General features: G+C 36.1%; 1 protein-coding gene across 2 annotated transcripts in view; it reads right to left on the reverse strand.

Moving 5' to 3' along the window:
• Positions 1–22,784, reverse strand: part of LOC133243836 (probable ubiquitin carboxyl-terminal hydrolase FAF-X) — a 127,159-nt gene that overhangs the window by 80,228 nt on the left and 24,147 nt on the right. For both annotated transcript variants that reach the window (XM_061410561.1, XM_061410560.1), the window contains exons 10-13: positions 21,931–22,035; positions 10,382–10,588; positions 9,206–9,342; positions 7,043–7,191 (exon numbers count right to left, since the gene is read on the reverse strand). In XM_061410561.1, the coding sequence (XP_061266545.1) occupies positions 7,043–7,191; positions 9,206–9,342; positions 10,382–10,588; positions 21,931–22,035 (598 nt within the window). The remainder of the gene's footprint in view (positions 1–7,042; positions 7,192–9,205; positions 9,343–10,381; positions 10,589–21,930; positions 22,036–22,784) is intronic.

Here is a 22,784-nt window from a genome sequence, read left to right on the forward strand (position 1 = left end):
CAAATCAAAATTAATCTAGTCTCTCATTCTGACCACGAATATGTATGTTGGTAAGAAGGTTTAGCGTAGGCTGAAAATTTTTGGCCTCTTAAATACAGAACTGTTAAGTACTTATACTATCAACACTATATACTATGGGAAAAATTCTCAGTATCTGTCCATAAGAAATCAAAGGAAAAAAACCAAAACACACACTTTTCTAAAAATACTATAGTGTTTTTGTGTCTAAGATGCTTCCTCAAAAAAGGGTAGAACCCAACTAAACCATGAGTTTTATAAGCCTGTTTTAAGAACTACTCATCAGGTTGTTCTGCAACTACTCATCAGGTTGTTCTGTTTTGCTTGTTACACAGCAAAATAAAAATCACAAATGAAGTAAGAATGGATAAACCCTCTGCCTGAAAATGACCTAACTGATCTGAATGGAACAGAGTGGAAATAATGGAAAATAATAAATGCCTCAAACAGTGCTGTCAACCACTCAGGAATCAAAGGTACTTATTTTAAAATTTGGAAGTACTGGTATTTATCAATTATGCATCCCTTGGAACTTATTATTACTTCAAAAATTTTATTTATTTTTGGCTACACTGGGTCTTCACTGCTGTGTGCAAGCTTTCTCTAGTTGTGGTAAGTGAGGGCTACTCTCTAGTTGCAGTGAGTGGGTTTCTCATTGCGGTGTCTTCTGTTGCAGATCTCACACTCAAGGGTGCATAGGTTTCAGCAGTTGTAACATTACAGCTTCCTTGATCCATGGCATGTGGGATCTTCCCACACCAGCGATCAAACCTGCGTCTCCTCACTGACAGGCATGGGATCAACCACTGGACCAGGGAAGTCTGATGTCAGTAATAAAGGCAAAGACTTCTAATTGTTTGAGCTAACTTTGGAGTTGAAAAAGGCAACCAGGATCACCAAAACATCAACATTTTACATATCAGAAAAACCTGATTCAGAAGTAAAATGGTGACTTGTTATAGAAGAACAAAGGGAATGTTCAGAGTTATATTTAGAACTAGATTTGGGAACTGAAGAGAAAGTCACTCAGTTGTGTCCAACTCTTTGCAACCCCATGGACTACACAGTCCAGAATTCTCCAGGCCAGAACACTGGAGTGGGTAGCCTTTCCTTTCTCCTCCAGGCCGAACCCAGGTCTACCACATTGCAGGCAGATTCTTTACCAGCTAAGCTATCAGGGAAGCTTTACCAGGGAAGCCCAAGAATACTTGAGTGGATAGCCTCTCCCTTCTCCAGTGGATCTTCCCTACCAGGAATTGAACCAGGGTCTCCTGCATTGCAGGCGGATTCTTCACCAACTAAGCTATCAGGGAAGCCCAGATTTGGGAAAGAAGGCCACATATAAAGACTGCTTTGCACTTCTAGATACATGAACATCTACCAACAGTTATAAAATCTTAGTAGCCCCATCAACTCATCAATTGCTGGGACATCAAGGGTCCAGCCTTCAAAACTGTAAAAATTATTCTCTATTACATACATGTGGTTTTTTTTGGTATTCAAAGAGCACTGATCCTGAAGTACATGACTAAACTCTACACCACTACTTCAGCTGCTTTTCATCCTTTAGAGACTTCTGTCTGAAAACTTCTTTGTGTGTGCTTACTTGGCAGGACTGGGGCAGGAGGGAGCAGAGGGGGTCACACAAATACACAAAGAAGTAGAAAGCATGGTGTAACTTTTCTTTTTTTAAAAATATAATTCCAAGTGTCAAATAATACAATTATTTTCTGCCCATATAATCCACTTGTTCATAATCTACTCATTTTATCAGGATCTCCTTTTTTTATACTTTTTAATCACTTTTTGAACCATCTAAAGAGACTCCCTAAAATTAGGTTTATTTCCTGATAACAAGCACATAGCCATAGTACTTACCTGATTTTAAGATTAATTAAAGACTATTATCTAACTACTGCATATATTCAAATTTCATTAACTGTCTCAGTAACATTCTTTATTGTTTTCCTTTTCCCAGTCCAGAATCAAAGCTAGGGTCACATTCCTAATGTGGCTGTTTTCTTAAATTCCTTTGTTCTTTATGGTCTGTTATTTTTTTCCACCTAGACCATTTTCAAGAATAAACCCATTTGTCTAAAGCTATTCAATTTGTGTTTGCTTCACTTCCTCTAGTTGGATACAGATTATTTATATTTGCCAAGAAATACTACAGAAACGACACTGTATCTTTTCCTGTATCTCCTTAAACGTAAGTCAAGATGTCAATTTATACCATTAATATTAATTTAACTTAAATTGCTTAGTTAGGGTGTTTCTACCAAGTTGCTCCAATAAACACAACTTTTCTCTCTGTAATGAATAATTTGTGGGAGAATAGTTTGATACTGTGTCAGTATTCTAATCCTCAATAAACTTTCACTTACTCATTTAATTATTGACAATGTTTTCCTACCTTTATAAGCTGACATTTATTTATATCACTGTGAACCAATGGACTTATATATTGAACATTCAGGCTATCACTCACAGTATCATTATTTTAATTTGGGAAGTGACTCGTTTTTGACACTGCAAAATGATTCTCTAAAAACACTTAGCCTGTTGAAGACTTGTCCATTCTTTCATGTGGTAGTCCTAGAAACAGTTATTTCTCTAAAAAAATAGCTCCATAAGAACATACAAATATTTAACAGTACTTAATGGCCCACAGGTAGAAATGAGTAAGAATCATTAATGATCAAAAACCATAGAATATACATTTTATCAAAGCATGGTTATGAAATGACGTGTAAAGAGGCTGCCTTTTTTTTGGTAGGTGACCTTGAAAATAGACGATCATAATAAAAAACAAAGAGGATAAAAAGAGGTAATGCAAACTGACAATCCTTAGAAAACAAAAGCATAATTGAATGCCACTGGTCTTATGATTAAGTGTAAAGCCTATAAACTTTGCTCAGGAATGGGAAAAATGACCCATAAAATTCTCATTAAGTTCAAATCAACACAAAGGATATTTCTTCTAATGAACTACATGAGACATTATATTTTGCTGATGAACACTAGAAATTTTTCTTCAACTGTGATTCATGAAGTACTGGTGCATTACTTCACCTAAAAAAGAGCTCATTTTTACCTTTCACATGTAAAAGTCATAAGATCATGCCATAACAGAAATTATTCTTCCAAAACCAAAAATCCCTAGTAGATGTGGTAGTCATGGCAAATGCAAACCACTCGGTATGAAATTCAGAAAACATCCATGAACTGCAAAGAATCTCACAAAAATACTGTTGCATGTCTTGTCATATGCTTTAGATCCATGCAATAGGCTTCTCAGACAGAAGCTGTCACAAAGGTTTGTCATGTTTTTAGTTGTGCATCATAATCATAGAACTTAATAAATAATCTTGTCCCTACAGTTAAAGATCAACTGCTAAAGAGCACTAGTAAGAAACACAAATAGTATATTAAGGTGGAAAAGGTTAGAAGCTAATGATAATCAATTAACTCAGAGAAACTCATTAATACAACAAAGTTTTAAGAGCTTGCTATGTGCCAGCCAAAATTCTATTATATTGGTGCAAAAGTAATTAAAGTTCTGAATTGCTGAACTTTGTCATTTGATACTGGAATCTATTGACAAGTTTAAAGGATGTTATACATTCTTTAAATGCATACTTCTTATGGTTTTTTGCTAGTGACATTACTTGCTGTTCATTTTATATTTATTTTAGACTACGGAAATGATGTCAGTCCAAAAAAGCAAATGAGTGATTTTCTTACTGGAGTTCAAAATAGGTCATAGAGTGGTGGAGAAGACTTGTAATGTCAACAATGCATCTGGCCCAGGAACTGCTAATAAACATACAGTGCAGAGGTGATTCAAGAAGTTTTGCAAAGGGCCCTAGAGCCTTGAAGATGAGGAACGCAGTGGCTAGCTACTGAAGTTAACAATGACAAACTGACAGTCATCATTGAAGCTGATCCTCTTACAACTACAGAGCAAAGTGCCAAAGAACTCAACATCAACTACTGTATGGTCATTCAGCATCTGAGGCAAACTGGAAAGGTGAAAAAGCTCCATAAGCATGTGTCTCTGAGCTGACCACAAATTTAAAAAATCAGTTTTGAAGTGTCATCTTTTTTTCCAGGCAACAATAAAGAACCATATCTCAATTGGATTGTGACATGAGATGAAAAGTGGATTTTACATGACAACCAGCTCAGTAGCTGGACCAAGAAGCTCCAGAGCAATTTTCAAAGCCAAACTTGCACCAAAAAAAAAAAAAAAGGTCATGGTCAATGTTTGGTGGTCTACTACTGTCAGTCTGATCTGCTACAGCTTTCTGAATCTTGGCAAAACCATCATACCTGAGAAGTATGCTCAATAAACTGATGAGATGCACTGATAGCTTCAAAGCCTTCAGCTGGTAATGGTCAACAGAAAGCACCCAATTCTTCTCCACAGCATCCAATAGTGGGCTACAAAGTTTTGCTTCATCTGCAATATTCACCTGACCTCCTGCCAATCAACTACCAATTCTTCAAGCATCTTGACAATTTTTTAAAGGGAAAACGCTTCCACCAACAGCAGTAGGCAGAACATGCTTTTCAAGTGTGTATCAAATCCTGAGGCAGATTTTTAAGCTATAGGAATAAACTTATTTCTTCTTGGCAAAATGTGTTGACTAATGGCTACTATTCTGATTAATAAAGATGTGTTTGAGCCTAGTTATAATGACTTAAAACTCATGGTCTGAAACTGAAATTACATTTGCACCAATCTAGTAACAAGCATTCGGAGAAGGCAATGGAACCCCATTCCAGTACTCCTGCCTGGAAAATCCCATGGACGGAGCCTGGTAGGCTCCAATCCATGGGTTCGCAGAGTGTCAGACACGACTGAGCAACTTCCCTTTCACTTTTCACTTTCATGCATTGGAAAAGGAAATGGCAACCCACTCCAGTGTTCTTGCCTGGAGAATCCCAGGGACGGGGGAGCCTGGTGGGCTGCCGTCTATGGGGTCACACAGAGTCGGACACGACTGAAGTGACTTAGCAGTAGCAGCAGTAACAAGCATTAACCCTTACTTCTAGAATAGCCATTAAGCTGTAACTACTGTTATCCTCATTTTATAATATGATAAATCCTCACACTTAACTTACAAGTTATACAGCTATGAAGTGATGTTAGGTTTTAAACCTAGGCAGTTGATAAACTGTGTAAAGAGGCAACATAAATATGATTTAAGGAAGAATGTTGACATTCTTTTTTTTTTTTTAATTTTTAAACTTTACATAATTGAATTAGTTTTGCCAAATATCAAAATGAATCCATCACAGGTATACATGTGCTCCCCATCCTGAACCCTCCTCCCTCCTCCCTCCCCATACCATCCCTCTGGGTCGTCCCAGTGCACTAGCCCCAAGCATCCAGTATCGTGCATTGAACCTGGACTGGCATAGAATGTTGACATTCTTGAGATCACGAAAGTGAGTTAACTTAAGAGCACAAGTGTAATGTGATTAAACAGAATATATAATCCTAGTGAGGCTGAAATGCACACCTGCTCCAACTCACCGTACTAGCAATTCTGGCTTCAATTAATGTCATGGACATTAAAATAACACAGTAATTCACACAAAAATGAATAAAAATTCCAGTTAAATATATAGCTGACTGGACTTTTAGAAAAGGTCTTAACTAGCATGTAGGAGGACTCTAACTCAAGAAAAGCTGAAGAGAACTACATGCAAATTTCTCATGTATGTTGCTGATTTGGGGTACTTTTGCTAGAGAAAATGAACAATATAGTTTTATGCCTACAGTGTCTTTCCCATCCTAACATTCTGCTAAGAATTAAGTTTGGTATCTAACAAATATATTGAGTGGGACCATTTTAGTACCTGATTCTTCGATTGCTTTTCTAGCACTAAGGCTAGAATGGACAGAATGAGTAAAATATGAGATAATTCAGTGTGATCATTCAGGTTATTTCAAGAGTGACTGAATTTTTCCAAACAGGTTTATGTAATTTATATGGGTGAGTATGTATAGCAAACACTGTCTACAAACATTGTACTACTCAACTACATTCTACTCCACAAGCATTAAAGGTAGAGACATACACAGTCTATCATTCTACTCCAATGAGGAGTTATTACAAACATCCACACTTTTCTGTGAAAAACTGAATGTACACATCCTAATGCATCTTGTTAATTAAGCAGCACTTTCACTTCAACACTAAGCTTAATCCTATCTTCAACAATGAACAAGGTCAAGTTTTTCTCCTTCATACTCAAATATAAAAAACTTCACCTACAAGGTGGCTGAGGTTTTACTTATCCTAAAAATTTGGTATGATACTATACGGGTAGAATTTAACACAGTATTCTGTGCTCCAGCAGAGTGTTTCTGATAAGTTGTGAAATAACAAATTAACAGTGGAATTAGCGTTTAAAGGATTAAAAAGGCAGCCTCACACAGACCAAACACTGAAAAGTTTTGTGAACACCACAGAAAATTTTATCCTCATGTTTAAATAATTTATTACTATGAGAACAAATGAAACATAGAGATCACTAATCTAATAACATTTTAATCAAGATCTTTAAAGAACTGAAAACATCAATTTAACTAAAAACAATTCTAATACATATAAACAATCAGCTTGGACAAAATGGGTAATAGGAAAATTAGTTTTTCTTGTAAAGCAATTACAAGAGAAAGCAGTTAAGAAAGAAAAAATTTAAAAGGAGTACACCCCAGAATGTAATAACCACAACAACTTACAAGTAACAACTTATAAAATTAACAACTTTATAAGTACAAGATAAAGTTCCAATGTACAAAAGGAAAGAAATCAATTTAACAAAGATAAGCAGGAAGAGAGACAAGCAACTGTTAAAGAGCCCTTAAAGCTTGTAAACCTATTCACTTCCATTTCTTCATCCTTTTAAAAATTTGTCATGTCTAATTAAATTAACATGAGGACAAACAAAATATAGAGAAAGAAGGCCAGAGTGACCCCAAAAACTAATTTCAATCCGTAATACATACCTCTAGCATATAGTCGTGTGCTATCCATGTAAGTTGCAAGGTTTTCTGCTACCAAAGTAACTAAGGCATGATTGTGCTGAAGCTGACTGATTAAATCATGACGATAAAATACATGGGGACTTCGCTGAGATTGACTAAAACGAGAAGAACTTAACAGTATAATCAGGCAAATGAACACTGCTAAAACTAAGTTTATAGATGTTAATTTCTAACTACTACTTTTAAAAGGTTAACATATTTTATATTTGTTATAAACTTGGTCAACAGTCTCCTTTATAAGAACAAAACATTAAGGAATCTGAGGGTAACTATGGCCTCAAAACATGAATATTTATTCTAATGCTTTTACTTGAAAACTATCTATCAGTATTCTCCAATTTCACCCAAGATACTAATCTTACATGATACTGATGTCAAAGCACAACTACTGTGCAGTTAGCTGCAAATTTACATTATCAAGGATATTAGCTACAGAGGCTCACTCTAAGTAAACTGAATTTGTAGCCAGATTTGCCTATGGATACCACCAGAAAGAGATCTAGTTCCCTTCTAGTTTTGCATTTTCAACAACATCAATCAACTGTCACATCATTATACATCTACTGATCAAATGAAAAGTCAGCAGAGTATAGTACTGAATGTATAAGCAATATAAAAAAGACTATGTCTGATAAAAGACAAAACATATGCATGAATGTGAGATCAAATATAATAAAGATACAGCCTCACAAATTAAGTATTGTTACACTATTTCAGTATTTCCTGCAGTTATTTATCTCCATAGAATTTCCTGCTGCTGCTGCTGCTGCTAAGTCGCTTCAGTCGTGTCCGACTCTGTGCGACCCCATGGACGGCAGCCCAAGAGACTCCCCTGTCCCTGGGATTTTCCAGGCAGGAACACTGGAGGGGGTTGCCATTTCCTTCTCCAATGCATGAAAGTGAAAAGTGACAGTGAAGTTGCTCAGTTGTGTCCGACTCTTAGCAACCCCACAAACTGCGGCCCACCAGGCTCCTCCGTCCATGAGATTTTCCAGGCAGGAGTGCTGGAGTGGGATGCCATTGCCTTCTCCATAGAATTTCCTAATTTCATGTAATTATTTCACCATTAGGGGGACAAAAAAAGATTAAAAATACAACTTGAAAAATACAAAGCAGCATCTAATAAGTCTTTTAAACAGAAATCCTGTTTATATACATAATCGTAACAAGTCTTAAGTTAAAAGGATTTGGCAATTACGTAACTGTCTTATATACAAGAAAAATATTTTTAAATGTTGGAGAAGCATTCTTAGATTACACAGCTGAAGTAATCACACAACTCAGTCAACATTGGAGTTCACTATCAGGAGTCCTGATTGTACTATGAGTATTCCTGTCACTGCACTGAGCTTTCTACATGCTACTTCTTCTCTCCTGTCATTAACTCAACATATACTGCAAGAATATAAAAGGATAAATTATTATAATAATTTTGCATCAAGTAACTTAGTATCAAGCATCAAGTATGGTAACTTAGCATCATATAATAATTTAGCATCAAGTACAAATGCAAAAAATTAGCTATTTAAGAAAATCCAGCCAAAGCAGAGTAAAAAAATCTTTTAATACAGACTGATCATGTTTTATATCACATTTAATTTTATCTTTGAGAATTAACTATGAAAAATTTAAAAAAATGTAAAACCCTGCCACCCTAATTTCAAAAATATTATTCACTACTACGAAATTTTAAGTTAATTTTTAAAAAATACTGAGACTATATCCTAGTAGACCAGTTAAGAATATACTAAAGACTGCATGAAATACTATCATATGCAACTAAGAATGTGTATAAAGCCAAGGAAGAGGGAATTGGCAGAAAAGGTTAAGATGAAATAAGAAGTGAGATAAAGAAAGCCCAGCCCATGATAATATCTGGAATATCTGCTAGAATTGGGGTAATTCTGAACTAAGAGCAGAAGGCAATATCTTAATTCATACTTAATTGCTACATACAACTGGATAAATTGTCACTAAATATAAAGGAAAATACAATCAAGAAATCTTAACTTCATTAAGCTTACTGTTTTCCCACTCATTTTTGTTAAAATCTGCTATCACTGATACACTGTTTTCAACATAAGATAAATAAAAATAAATAATTTTCTGAAGTAAAAGCCTTACCTTAAATTCTGAGGTGCTTCCCCAAACAAACTACAAATTTCTCTTATTTGTTTCAGTGCAGGAATTACCCATTTGTCATTTATGCGAAGTTCTTCAATAAAGCGATCTATCCACTGGATCTTTTGTGTGTCTCGATCCTTATACACACACAAAATTATGGTTGAAGGACCAATGTTCAATATAAATCTACCTCCAAATTACTTTGAGAATACAAAGTAGAAAAACTTTTAAGCTAAGCCTCATAAAAATGATGATGTAATTATAATAATATAATTAAATAAAACACTTTCAGTATGTTTTTCATTTGAACTTATCACGTGAACTCTAAACTGTAAAGAACTACTATGGAGTCAGTGTTCCATGGATCCAGATATATCTGCAATATGGTATAAATTCCAAGCTCATGAACATTAACAGAAAATTTGACTTTTAAAACACACACTTATATGTGAGCATTGAATTTTAACTGTTTTATAAAGTTCTTAATTATATAAAAGGCAAAACATACAATCCCAAGTATTACTATATGTGTGTGTAAAGTTGGTGTATTTATTTTCTAAAAAGGTCAACAAATACCACTTTTTCATAAGAATAAAAAGAAATCAAAACACAAACAGAATGGAAGAGAAAACAGGCACATGTTTTTACAGAAAGGAAAATTTTAAATGTTGAACAATGTAGTATGGTAAGTTTGTTTCTAAAAATCTGGTATTATTTACTGGTTAGTCCTTTTATCTGTGACTTTAGTAAATTTACATTTATAAGATAAACACAGGGAAGCTGTTATGACTTGCTAATAAGAAAACCCTCTGTTTTTCAGCAAACTTGTAAAAACAAACAAACCGTGTTTTGAGCAAAAAAATTTAATTATCCTAACTTCCGAAGTACTAATTGGTTTTAGTGAATCACAGTTTCATTTGACCATCATCAATATTATTATGAGTTGTTTCATCTGTATAGACCCTCTCACAATGTGCTAAAAATGTTCAGTGAATGATATTAAGAATTTGTTGGGAAAAATGTTAGAGGAGAAAACTAGACTTATTTGACAATGTAAATTAAGACAATCCTTAAATATTACTCTTGGAATGATTAAATAGTGGAATTATTCTGTAACAAAGATATCCTATTTGTGGGGGAAAGTCAGAAAACAAGAGCAAAGAAGCACTCACATACCTGGGAACAACTATAATCTAGTATTTTTATGTGGGCACTGAGAGCTAGGTCCATGATGTCTACAGGCACATCATCACTATGAGCCAGATTCCAAAGAAGGTTCAACACTTTGTGTGCCATCACACCATCTTTATCATCTTCTGCAAGACGTCGTATCAGCTCTAGCAGCTTTTCACGTTGCTTTTTACTTGCATTTGTCCAACTTGCCTAGAAAAAAAAAATCACATCAATATCACTTTAGACATGTATTATTAGGTCATCACTACTTTATACATGACTCTGATAAATTACAGTCAATTCACTACACCCACATATACACACCAAGAGTACAATTTACTTCCCATTCGAGGAAAACAGTATTCAAAAAGAAGACTAAATAGCAGAAGAAGCAAAATCTCTATTTATACTTTACTTCTACCACTGTAGACTTTTAACTTATATAATAAAAAGATGGGAAAAGATACCTAATACAAAATACATTAAGAGATTCTAAAACTCAACAACAAAACACCCCAGTTCAAAAATGGGCAAAGAACTTAAGATATTTCTCCAAAGAAGATATAAATTCGACACGAGCACATGAAAGATGCTCAACACACTGATTGCTGCTGCTAAGTCATTTCAGTCGTGTCCGACTCTGTGTGACCCGATAGACGGCAGCCCACCAGGCTACCCCATCCCTGGGATTGTCCAGGCAATAACACTGGAGTGGGTTGCCATTTCCTTCTTCAATGCATGAAAGTGAAAAATGAAAGTGAAGTCACTCAGTCGTGTCTGACTCTTATCGACCCCATGGACTGCAGCCCACAAAGCTCCTCAGTCCATGGGATTTTTCAGGCAAAGAGTATTGGAGTGGGGTGCCATTGCCTTCTCCAACATCACTGATTAGAGAAATGCAAATCAAAGTTACAATGGGGAACTACTTCATATGCATAAGCATGGCTGTTTTCAGAAATACACAATAACTATCAATGAGAATGTGAAACATTTGTGTATTGCTGGTGTAAATGTAAAATGGTACAGCTGCTACAGAAAACAGTACACCAGTTTCTCAAAAAATTAAAATTAGAATTACCACATGATCCATCACTTCCACTTCTGGTTATGTATGCAAAAGAACTGAAAACAAGGTCTCAAACTGACATTTCTATACCACAGTCACAGCACCATTTTAATTCACAATAGCTAAATGTGGAAACAATCCAAGTGTCCATCTATGGAAGAATGCATAAGCAAATGTGGCATATCCATATTATAAAATATTATTCACTTAAAAAGTAAAAAAACTGATATATTTTACAATATGCATGAATCTTGAGGACATGACAGTCAGCGAAATACGCCAGATACTAAAAGTCAAGTATTATATGATTCCACTTGAATTAGGTACCTAGAGCAGTAAAAATCATTCAGATGAAATTAGCAGGGTAGTTTTCAGCTCTGGCATGAGTGAGAATGGGTAGTTCTTGTTTAGTCTGGGTACAGTATATCAGAAAAATAACAGAGAAGACAATGAAATAACAACTTGGTAGTCTGGAAGAATCTAACATACTTCCAGTATTTGAACAAGGCGAAAAGAAAAATACACAAATTACTAAAATAAAAAATGAAACAAATATATCACTATCCAGGCTGCAGAAAGGATAATAGGGAATGACAGACACAACTCTACAAACATAAGACAATTTATATGGTATGAACTACATGACTGAAAAAACACAAATTACTACAACTCATACGACATAAAATAACTGTAGAAGAACTTATGAAAAATTAAATTCATGATTTACAAATTTCCAGAAACAAAAAGAACAGACCAAGATAGTTTCATGGGAGATTTCTACCTAGCACTTTTATCACTTATTGTACATAATTTCTTCCAGAAAATAGAACACAATTTCCCATTCATTTTACAAAAGAATACCTTGATGTACACACATACCACACTGCAAACCAACCCCTAATGAATACAGATTTGTACTTCCTCAACAAAATACTAGAAACTGGAATTTAGCAATAATAGAGTAACAGGATATGACCATCAGCAAGGGAAGGATGGATTGCTAATTCAATACAGGAAAAATAATTACTGTAACCCAGTACATTAAGAAAGAAAAACAATCATATTAATGAATGTAGAAAAACATCTGACAAAATTTAACATCTATTTATGACAGAAACACTCAGAAAATAGAAATGGAGTAGAACTTTCTGAACTCTGATGAAAGACATCTACAAAAAACACACAGTTATCATTATTATTAGTGAAACATGAATGCTTTTTCTATTTATTATCTAAGACAATGCTGTATAAGAAATTCTAAATATAAAGGAAGAATAAAAAAGACATCCATTTAGGAAGAAAGAAGAAATAACATGAAGATCATATGATTTTATATGTAAAAAATTTCAAAGAGTTTAGAGGAAAAAATTTAAAGACTACTGTACTTAAGATCACAGGATTTAAGTATACACAACAGATTATTTCTATATAGTAGTGATCAATTTATGAATATAAGAAATACCCAGAACATCTATAACTGCTTCAGAAAATATATTTATATTCCTAAGTATAAAACATTGTTACAGGGTTCAGAAGCAGAAGAAGGAACTCAATATTCTAACAAAAAGCAATATGGTTTTCATGGAACAGAAGACTGAAGATAGCAAAAATGTTAAGTCTCACTAAATTGATACACAGGTTTAATATATTTGACAAATCCCAGCAATATTTTCACTGTATCAGACAAAACTGTGCTAAAATTTTACATGTAAAGACAAAGGAACTGCAATATATAATTCTGAATAAAGACAAATACAGTGAGAGGAATCTCTGTGCCTGACTGCAAAATTGATATGTAAACACTAAGCAAAGCTGTAATATTGAGAGGGACAGAGAATGACACAAAACAGAGAACCTAGAAATAGTGCCCTACAAATATACCCAATTGATATTTGATGAAGATGCAAAATTAATCTAATGCAGGCAAGAAGAAAGATACTTTTTCTCGATGGTAGAAGAGCTGAACATACATAGGAAACCAAAAACCAAAACAAGCACACAAAAAAACCTGCATAACAATCAAAATCCCTGCCATCCAACTCTCACAGAATTTAGATCAAATGAATCAGACTTAACTATAAAAATACAAAAATTTCAGAAAACACAATGCAGTAAAAATTCCTTGGGATTTATGTCTAGTAAACAACTCCCTGGCTGACACTGAAAATGTGAACCATTAAAAGGAAAGCAACAGAACGTCATTAGAACAAATTCTGCTACCAAAATACCCTCAGTTCAGATCAGTTCAGTCACTCATTCGTGTCCAACTCTTTGCGATCCCCATGAATCGCAGCACACAGAGGTCTCCCTGTCCATCACCTACTCCCGGAGTTCACTCAAACTCACATCCATCCAGTCGGTGACGCCATCCAGCCATCTGATCCTCTCTCGTCCCCTTCTCCTCCTGCCCTCAATCCCTCCCAGCATCAGAGTCTTTTCCAATGAGTCAAATCTTTGCATGAGGTGGCCAAAGTACTGGAGTTTCAGCTTTACCATCATTCCTTCCAAAGAACACCCAGGACTGATCTGCTTTAGACTGGACTGGTTGGATCTCCTTGCAGTCCAAGGGACTCTCAAGAGTCTTCTCCAACACCACAGTTCAAACGCATCAATTCTGAGAGCACTCAGCTCTCTTCATAGTTCAACTCACATCCATATATGACTACTGGAAAAACCATAGCCTTGACCAGACGGACCTTTGTTGGCAAAGTAATGTCTCTGCTTTTCAATATGCTGTCTAAGTTGGTCATAACTTTCCTTCCAAGGAGTAAGCGTCTTGTAATCTCATGGCTGCAATCACCATCTACAGTGATTTTGGAGCCCAAAAAAATAAAGTCTGACACTGTTTCCACTGTTTCCCCATCTATTTCCAATGAAGTTTTGGGATCAGATGCCATGATCCTAGTTTTCTGAATGTTGGATTTAAGCCAACTTTTTCACTCTCCACTTTCACTTTCATCAAGAGGCTTTTTAGCTCCTCTTCACTTTCTGCCATAAGGGTGGTGTCATCTGCATATCTGAGGTTATTGATATTTCTCCCGGTGATCTTGATTCCAGCTTCTGCTTCTTCCAGCCCAGTGCTTCTCATGACCTACTCTGCATAGAAGTTAAATAAGCAGGGTGACAATATACAGCCTTGACCTACTGCTTTTCCTATTTGGAACCAGTCTGTTGTTCCATGTCCAGTTCTAATTGTTGCTTCCTGACCTGCATATAGCTTTCTCAAGAAGCAGGTCAGGTACTCTGGTATTCCCAACTCTTTCAGAATTTTCCACAGTTTATTGTGATCCACACAGTCAAAGGCTTTGGCATAGTCAATAAATCAGAAATAGATGTTTTTCTAGAACTCTCTTGCTTTTTCCATAATCCAGTGGATGCTGGCAATTCGGGGTCTGGTTCCTCTGCCTTTTGTAAAACCATCTTGAACATCTGGAAATTCATGGTTTACGTACTGCTGAAGCCAGGCTTGGAGAATTTGAGCATCATTTTACTAGCATGTGAGATGAGTGCAATTGTGCGGTAGGTGGAAGCAGGGTCTGATGCTGTAAAGAGCAATACTGCATAGGAACCTGGAATGTCAGGTCCATGAATCAAGGCAAATTGGAAGAGATCAAAGAGTTGGCAAGAGTGAATGTCGATATTCTAGGAATCAGTGAACTAAAATGGACTGGAATGGGTGAATTTAAGTCAGATGAAAATTTTATCTACTACTGCAGGCAGGAATCCCTCAGAAGAAATGGAGTAGCCATCATGGTCAACAAAAGAGCCCAAAATGCAGTACTTGGATGCAATCTCAAAAACAACAGAATGATCTCTGTTCGTTTTCAAGGCAAACCATTCAATACCACAGTAATCCAAGTCTATGCCCCAACCAGTAACACTGAAGAAGCTGAACGGTTCTATGAAGACCTACAAGACCTTTTAGAACTAACACCCAAAAAAGATGTCCTTTTCATTACAGGGGACTGGAATGCAAAAGTAGGAAGCCAAGAAACAACTGGAGTAACACGCAAATTTGGCCTTGGAATACAGAATGCAGCAGGGCAAAGACTAAGAGAGTTTTGCCAAGAAAATGCACTGGTCACAGCAAACATCCTCCTCCAACAACACAAGAGAGACTCTCCACATGGACATCACCAGATTGTCAACACCGAAATCAGACTGACTATATTCTTTGCAGCCAAAGATGGAGAAGCTTTATACAGTCAGCAAAAACAAGACCAGGAGTTGACTGTGGCTCAGATCATGAAATCCTTATTACCAAATTCAGACTTAAATTGAAGAAAGTAGGGAAAACCACTACACCATTCAGGTATGACCTAAATCAAATCCCTTATGATTATACAGTGGAAGTGAAAAACAGATTTAAGGGCCTAGATCTGATAGATAGAGTGCCTGATGAACTATGGAATGAGGTTCGAGACATTGTACAGGAGACAGGGATCAAGACCATCCCCATTGAAAAGAAATGCAAAAAGGCAAAATGGCTGTCTGGGGAGGCCTTACAGATAGCTGTGAAAGGAAGAGAAGTGGAAAGCAAAGGAGAAAAGGAAAGATATAAGCATCTGAATGCAGAGTTCCAAAGAATAGCAACAAGAGATAAGAAAGCCTTCTTCAGCAATCAATGCAAAGAAATAGAGGAAAACAACAGAATGGGAAAGACTAGAGATCTCTTCAAGAAAATTAGAGATACCAAGGGAACATTTCATGCAAAGATGGGCTTGATGAAGGACAGAAATAGTATGGACCTAACAGAAGCAGAAGATATTCAGAAGAGGTGGAAAGAATACACAGAAGAATTGTACAAAAAAGATCTTCATGACCAAGATAATCACAATGGTGTGATCACTGATATAGAGCCAGACATTCTGGAATGTGAAGTCAAGTGGGCCTTAGAACGCATCACTACGAACAAACCTAGTGGAGGTGATGGAATTCCAGTTGAGCTATTTCAAATCCTGAAAGATGATGTTGTAAAAGTGCTGCACTCAATATGCCAGCAAATTTGGAAAACTCAGTAGTGGCCACAGGACTGGAAAAGGTCAGTTTTCATTCCAATCCCAAAGAAAGGCAATGCCAAAGAATGCTCAAACTATCGCACAATTGCACTCATCTCACATTCTAGTAAAGTAATGCTCAAAATTCTCCAAGCCAGGCTTCAGCAATACGTGAACCATGAACTTGCAGATGTTCGAGCTGGTTTTAGAAAAGCCAAAGGAACTGGAGATCAAATTGCCAACATCTGATGGATCATGGAAAAAGCAAGAGACTTTCAGAACATCTATTTCTGCTTTATTGACTATGCCAAAACCTTTGACTGTGTGGATCACAGTAAACTGTGGAAAATTCAAAGAGATGGGAATACCAGACCACCTGACCTGCTTCTTGAGAAATCTGTATGCAGGTCAGGAAGCAACAGTTAGAACTGGACATGGAACAACAGACTGGTTTCAAATAGGAAAAGGAATATGTCAAGACTGTATATTGTCACCCTGCTTATTTAACTTACATGCAGAGTATATCATGAGAAACACTGGACTGGAAGAAGCACAAGCTGGAATCAAGACTGCCGGGAGAAATATCAATAACCTCAGATATGCAGATGACACCACCCTTATGGCAGAAAGTGAAGAGGAACTAAAACGCCTCTTGATGAAAGTGAAAGAGTGAAAAAGTTGGCGTAAAGCTCAACATTCAGAAAACGAAGATCATGGCATCCAGTCCCATCACTTGATGGGAAATAGAAGGGGAAACAGTGGAAACAGTGTCAGACTTTATTTTTCTGGGCTCCAAAATCACCGCAGATGGTGAATGCAGCCATAAAATTAAAAGATGCTTACTCCTTGGAAGGAAAGTTATGACCAACCTAGACAGCATATTGAAAAGCAGAGACATTACTTTGCCAACAAAGATCTGTCTAGTCAAGGCTCTGGTCTTTCCTGTGGTCATGTATGCATGTGAGAGTTGGACTCTGAAGAAGGCTGAGTGCCAAGGAATTGATGCTTTTGAACTGTGGTGTTGGAGAAGACTCTTGAGAGTCTCCTGGACTGCAAAGAGATCCAACCAGTCCATTCTGAAGGAGATCATCCCTGGGATTTCTTTGGAAGGAATGATGCTAAAGTTGAAACTCCAGTACTTTGGCCACCTCATGCAAAGAGTTGACTCATTGGAAAAGACTCCGATGCTGGGAGGGATCGGGGCAGGAAGAGAAGGGGATGACAGAGGATGAGATGGCTGGATGGCATCACTGACTCAATGGACATGAGTCTGAATGCACTCCGGGAGTTGGTGATGGACAAGGAGGCCTGGCATGATGTGATTCATGGGGTCGCAAAGAGTTGGACACAACTGAGAGACTAAACTGAACTGAACTTGAGCATTCTTTGGTATTGCCTTTCTTTGGGACTGGAATGAAAACTGACCTTTTCCAGTCCTGTGGCCACTGCTGAGTTTTCCAAATTTGCTGGCATATTGAGTGCAGCACTTCAACAGCATCATCTTTAAGGATCTTAAATAGCTCAACTGGAATTCCATCACCTCTACTAGCTTTGTTCGTAGTGTTCTTTGGAAGGAATGATGCTAAAGCTGAAACTCTAGTACTCTGGCCATCTCATGCAAAGAGCTGACTCACTGGAAAAGACTCTGAGGCTGGGAAGGATTGGGGACAGGAGAAGGGGACAAGAGAGAATGACATGGTTGGATGGCATCACCGATTCATTGGACGTGAGTTTGGGTAAACTCCAGGAGTTGCTGATGGACAGGGAGACCTGGGGTGCTGAGGTTCATGGGGTAGAAAGAGTCGGACACGACTGAGAGAGTGAACTTAACTGAATTGAAGCTACAACTGCCTATCATAATCTTAGGTAATTTCTTTTAGGAAACTGACAGACTAATGCTCAATTTTTAAGTCATGTTAAAAGACCTGGGAATAGCCAAAATGACCTTAATTTTTTGAGTTAAAAAAAAACTTCTATAAAGCTGCAGTAATCAATGTGGCATAACATATGCATTAATGAAAAATAAAACAAAGCCCAAAATAAATCCTTACAACTATGATCACATGATTTTAAACAAATGCCAGGACACTGCCATTAAAAAAAAAAAAAGCCTTTTAAACAAACGCTGGAAAATGGAATAAATATATGCAGAACAATGAACTTGGAACTATACCTCACACTACACACAAAATATTATTCAAAACTCATTATAAGCTTAAGATAAAAGCAAAAAACATTTTCAAAAATTCTTGAGACTGCAGATAAAACAATAATTTCTTAAATATGAAACCAAAACTACAAGACCCTTTGCACTTTTTGAATCCTCCCTCCAGTAAATAAATAAACTGATCTTCATCAAAATTTAATAACTCTTATCAGAAATGGGTAAATCTTTAGAGAAAGAAAGTAGACTGCTGGTTTCCAGGGTAAAGGCGGAAGAGCAGAAAGAGAAATAACAGGACTGATGAGTATGTTTTGTATTCTGACACCATGAATGTACAAAATCTCACTGAATGATACACTTTAAAAATGGGGCTTTAAAACATTTCATTTAATATAAAATTCACCTGGACAAAAAAAAACTTTGTGTCACAAAAAGGACATCAAGAAAGCAAACAACTATCAAAAAGATAATATTTGCAAATCATAATATGAGACTCTGTATACAATGTACAAGGAACTCATAAATCAAAGAGACAAATAAATGATTTAAAAGGGAATTTATTAAAGATGATGGAGAAATGACCACTAAATGCCTAAGAAGATGCCTAATATCAGACATCAAGAAACATACAAATCAGAACCACTGGGATAATACTTACCTACACTAGTATGATAAATATAATAAAGACATACGAACTAACCATACAGTTCATGTGTTTGGCTACTGAGTTAGAAAAAAAAATGCTAATAAAACTGAGAAATACTGTTAAAACACTGACAAGAATCAAGCATCATATATACAAAGAAACTCTTGCTGCTGCTGCTAAGTCACTTCAGTCATGTCCGACTCTGTGCGACCCCACAGACAGCAGCCCACCAGGCTTCCACATCCCTGGGATTCTCCAGGCAAGAACACTGGAGTGGGTTGCCATTTCCTTCTCCAATGAATGAAAGTTAAAAATGAAAGTGAGGTTGCTCAGTCGTGTCAGACTCTTCGTGACTCTGTGGACTGCAGCCTACCAGGCTCCTCGGTCCATGGGATTTTCCAGGCAAGAGTACTGGAGTGGGATGTCATTGCCTTCTCCAAAGAAACTCTTACAAGTCAAAAAAAAAAAGGTAACAATCAAACAGGAGAAGCAAACAGGTCATGTAAAAATATCTTCAGTCTTATTATCAACTAAGAAAATCTATGAAGACTAGTGCTTCAATGAGAAAGAATTTCAAAATTACGAGACTGTGAAAAAGTACCAATTCTGTAACCACAGGACTGCAAATCAGTACAAATACACAGTAGACAAAAACTAAGAATTCCAGTAAGGAGTAACTATTTTAACTGAGGATATATCAGGATCATTTAGTTACAAACTATAAAGAACTGCTAACAGACCCATACTCCATGCTTCCTTTAAGGCATTTTTAGTAACAACATTAAGATCCTGTGTGAGAGACAGCAGAGACACAGATGTATAGAACAGTCTTCTGGACTCTGTGGGAGAAGGCGAAGGTGGGATGATTTGGGAGAATTGTATTGAAACATGTATATTATCATATGTGAAACCAATCGCCAGTCCAGGTTCAATGCATCATACCAGATGCTTGGGGCTGGTGCACTGGGATGACCCTGAGCAATAGGATGGGGAGGGAGGTAGGAGAGGGGGTTCAGGATGGGGAACACATGTACACCTGTGGCAGATTCATGTCAATGTATGGCAAAACCAATACAATATTGTAAAGTAATTAGCCTCCAATTAAAATAAATAAATTTATGTTTAAAAAAAGAGAAAAAACACAATGAAACACTATATGAATTATCAGTTTATCAACCCCTCAAAAACTAATGTTTCTTACTGAATAACAGATGTTCAATGAACACCTGGAAAGCCAAAGTAGCAATGCACTTTGGAATTGTGCATTAATGGAACAATGGAATACTACATGATGGAATTACTATAATTAAGAGTCAGACCATCTTAAAAATCTTTGAATTCAAAGGAGACCTGATGCCATCCATTCTTATGTCATCATGGCTAGTATTTCCAACATAAATATTTCAGAAGTTTTCTCTGAAATTAAGTTTCAGAGTATTTACAACTTCCCAATGCTTATTTTATGTTCAATGGTAAATCACTTCAATGGATTTTTTAAAAATATGTACAGAAGATTTCTTCACATTAGTGGATTCATTCATTAACAGCTCTAAATGTATTAATTTCACTGACATGTGGCATTCTACTATTAGGTTAGACCACATCTGATTTATCCTTTTACTATTCATAACATGTGAGTCTTCCAACTTGAATAAACAGAAATAATTCAAATAAAGACATCAGTAAACACGTATTGTGGTATACGTATGATTAGTTTCTCCAGAGAATACATTCATGAATAAAAAAGCTGCATTGTAGGACACAAGAACCTACATTTTAACAGATAATGCCACATTGTTTTCTCAAGACGTTGTACCAACTTAAGGTGTCACCTAAATGAAAGTTATTTTCAGTAAGAAATCCTTTAATTCTAAGGAATATGGTTACTAGAATATTCATTCAGGAACAATAAAATATGATTTTAAGCTCTTGATCCATAAATCCTCAATTTTAACACCTATAAAGAAACACTGTTTCAAGTGCCCAAATATCCCAATGTAGATATATGAGTCTCTAGAACTTCTTTCTAAATCTCATTCCTATTTCCCTGTATACATCAGCCCAGAGCCAAACTGCTTTAGTGTCTTATTTGTTTCCACATTTGGTTCATGTTTCACTTTGCACTGTAACAGATAATATTTTCCTACATTTCTGTAATTTATATTAACCTAGAATAAAATCAGGACTTTCCTGGAGACTCAGGGAATGGGAATCCACCTGCTAACAAAGGGAACATGGGTTCAATCCTTGGTCTGGGAGGATTCCCCACACCCAAAAGCCTCAACTACCCAAATAAACACTCTAGAACCCACAAGCCTGAGGGCTGTGGAACCTGGAGCCCATGCTCCACAATAAGAGAAGTTATCAATAAGAAGCCCATGCAAGACACAGTGCAGCCAACAAACAAAAAACCCACCCTGGATGAAGATTAAAAAATTTTGAAAGAAAAAAGGCAAAATCAGTAATTGGCAGAGGAAACTAAAAGAAAAATAGCTATTTCTGTATTTGTGAAGAAAATTATTATAATAAAAACTTAAATTCTTACTGCAACACATAACAAACTAATTCTTTCTCAGAGATTCCTTAATGAAATTTGTTAGTAAGTATACTGGTCAACATGAAAGACATCTAATTAAATCTACTTTGAAAATGGTACAACTTTACTGTTTGAATTTCTACCTTAAAGCAATCAAAAAGATGATCAAGTTGTTCAGCAGAAAAATCCCAAGCCAACTTTGCCAGAAGGTCATGTACATTCTTTACAATGGCTTCGTGTTTCCCTGCCTGGTGAAAAAAACAAAATAATAGTATTATTCATTTATGATATAAATAAAATCAAAGTCATATCACACAAATATGAACAGAAACAGGAAATAACTCTACTGTGTCAAACTCTATTAGTTGGTAAAATATTTCTAATTGCTTAATCTAGAGATATAAATTAAATTCCAAATACTCTAAATGCTTTAAAGCTGACATTTATATAAATAAATTTTATACTCAATTTTGTGATAATAAGCTCCAGGAATTCATAGGAAAGTTTATGACAGAATTTTTCAAAATAAAATTAAGAAAAAATAAGGCAAAATAATGGAGTCTTTCCAAATTGTCTCTCAAAATTTAAACTTAAGTGCTTAACAATGGCAAATGAACATTTTGTTGGGTTCTCTTTAAAATAAGCTTTGTAATCCAGAACTTACTAGTACTTACCACATAACCAATCAATAACACTTGCCATGGGTAACTGAATTATACATTAATAATTCAGGAACCAAAAATATATTTATCCTCATGGAAATAATTCAGAAACCAAAAATGTATTTATCCTCACATTAAGTTTAAATGTTCCAGGATTTTCCTGGTGGTCCAGTGGTTAAGAATACACTTATCAATTTAGATTCAATTCCTGATTCAGGAAGATCCCAAAGCCATGGGGTAATTAAGCCTGTGGGGCCACAATTACTGGCACCACATGCTGCAACTACTGAAGCCCAGGTGCCTACAGCCTGTGCTCCACAACGAGATAATACACT

Source organism: Bos javanicus, chromosome Y (genome assembly GCF_032452875.1).
Source record: "Bos javanicus breed banteng chromosome Y, ARS-OSU_banteng_1.0, whole genome shotgun sequence".
Classification (NCBI taxonomy): Eukaryota; Metazoa; Chordata; class Mammalia; order Artiodactyla; family Bovidae; genus Bos; species Bos javanicus.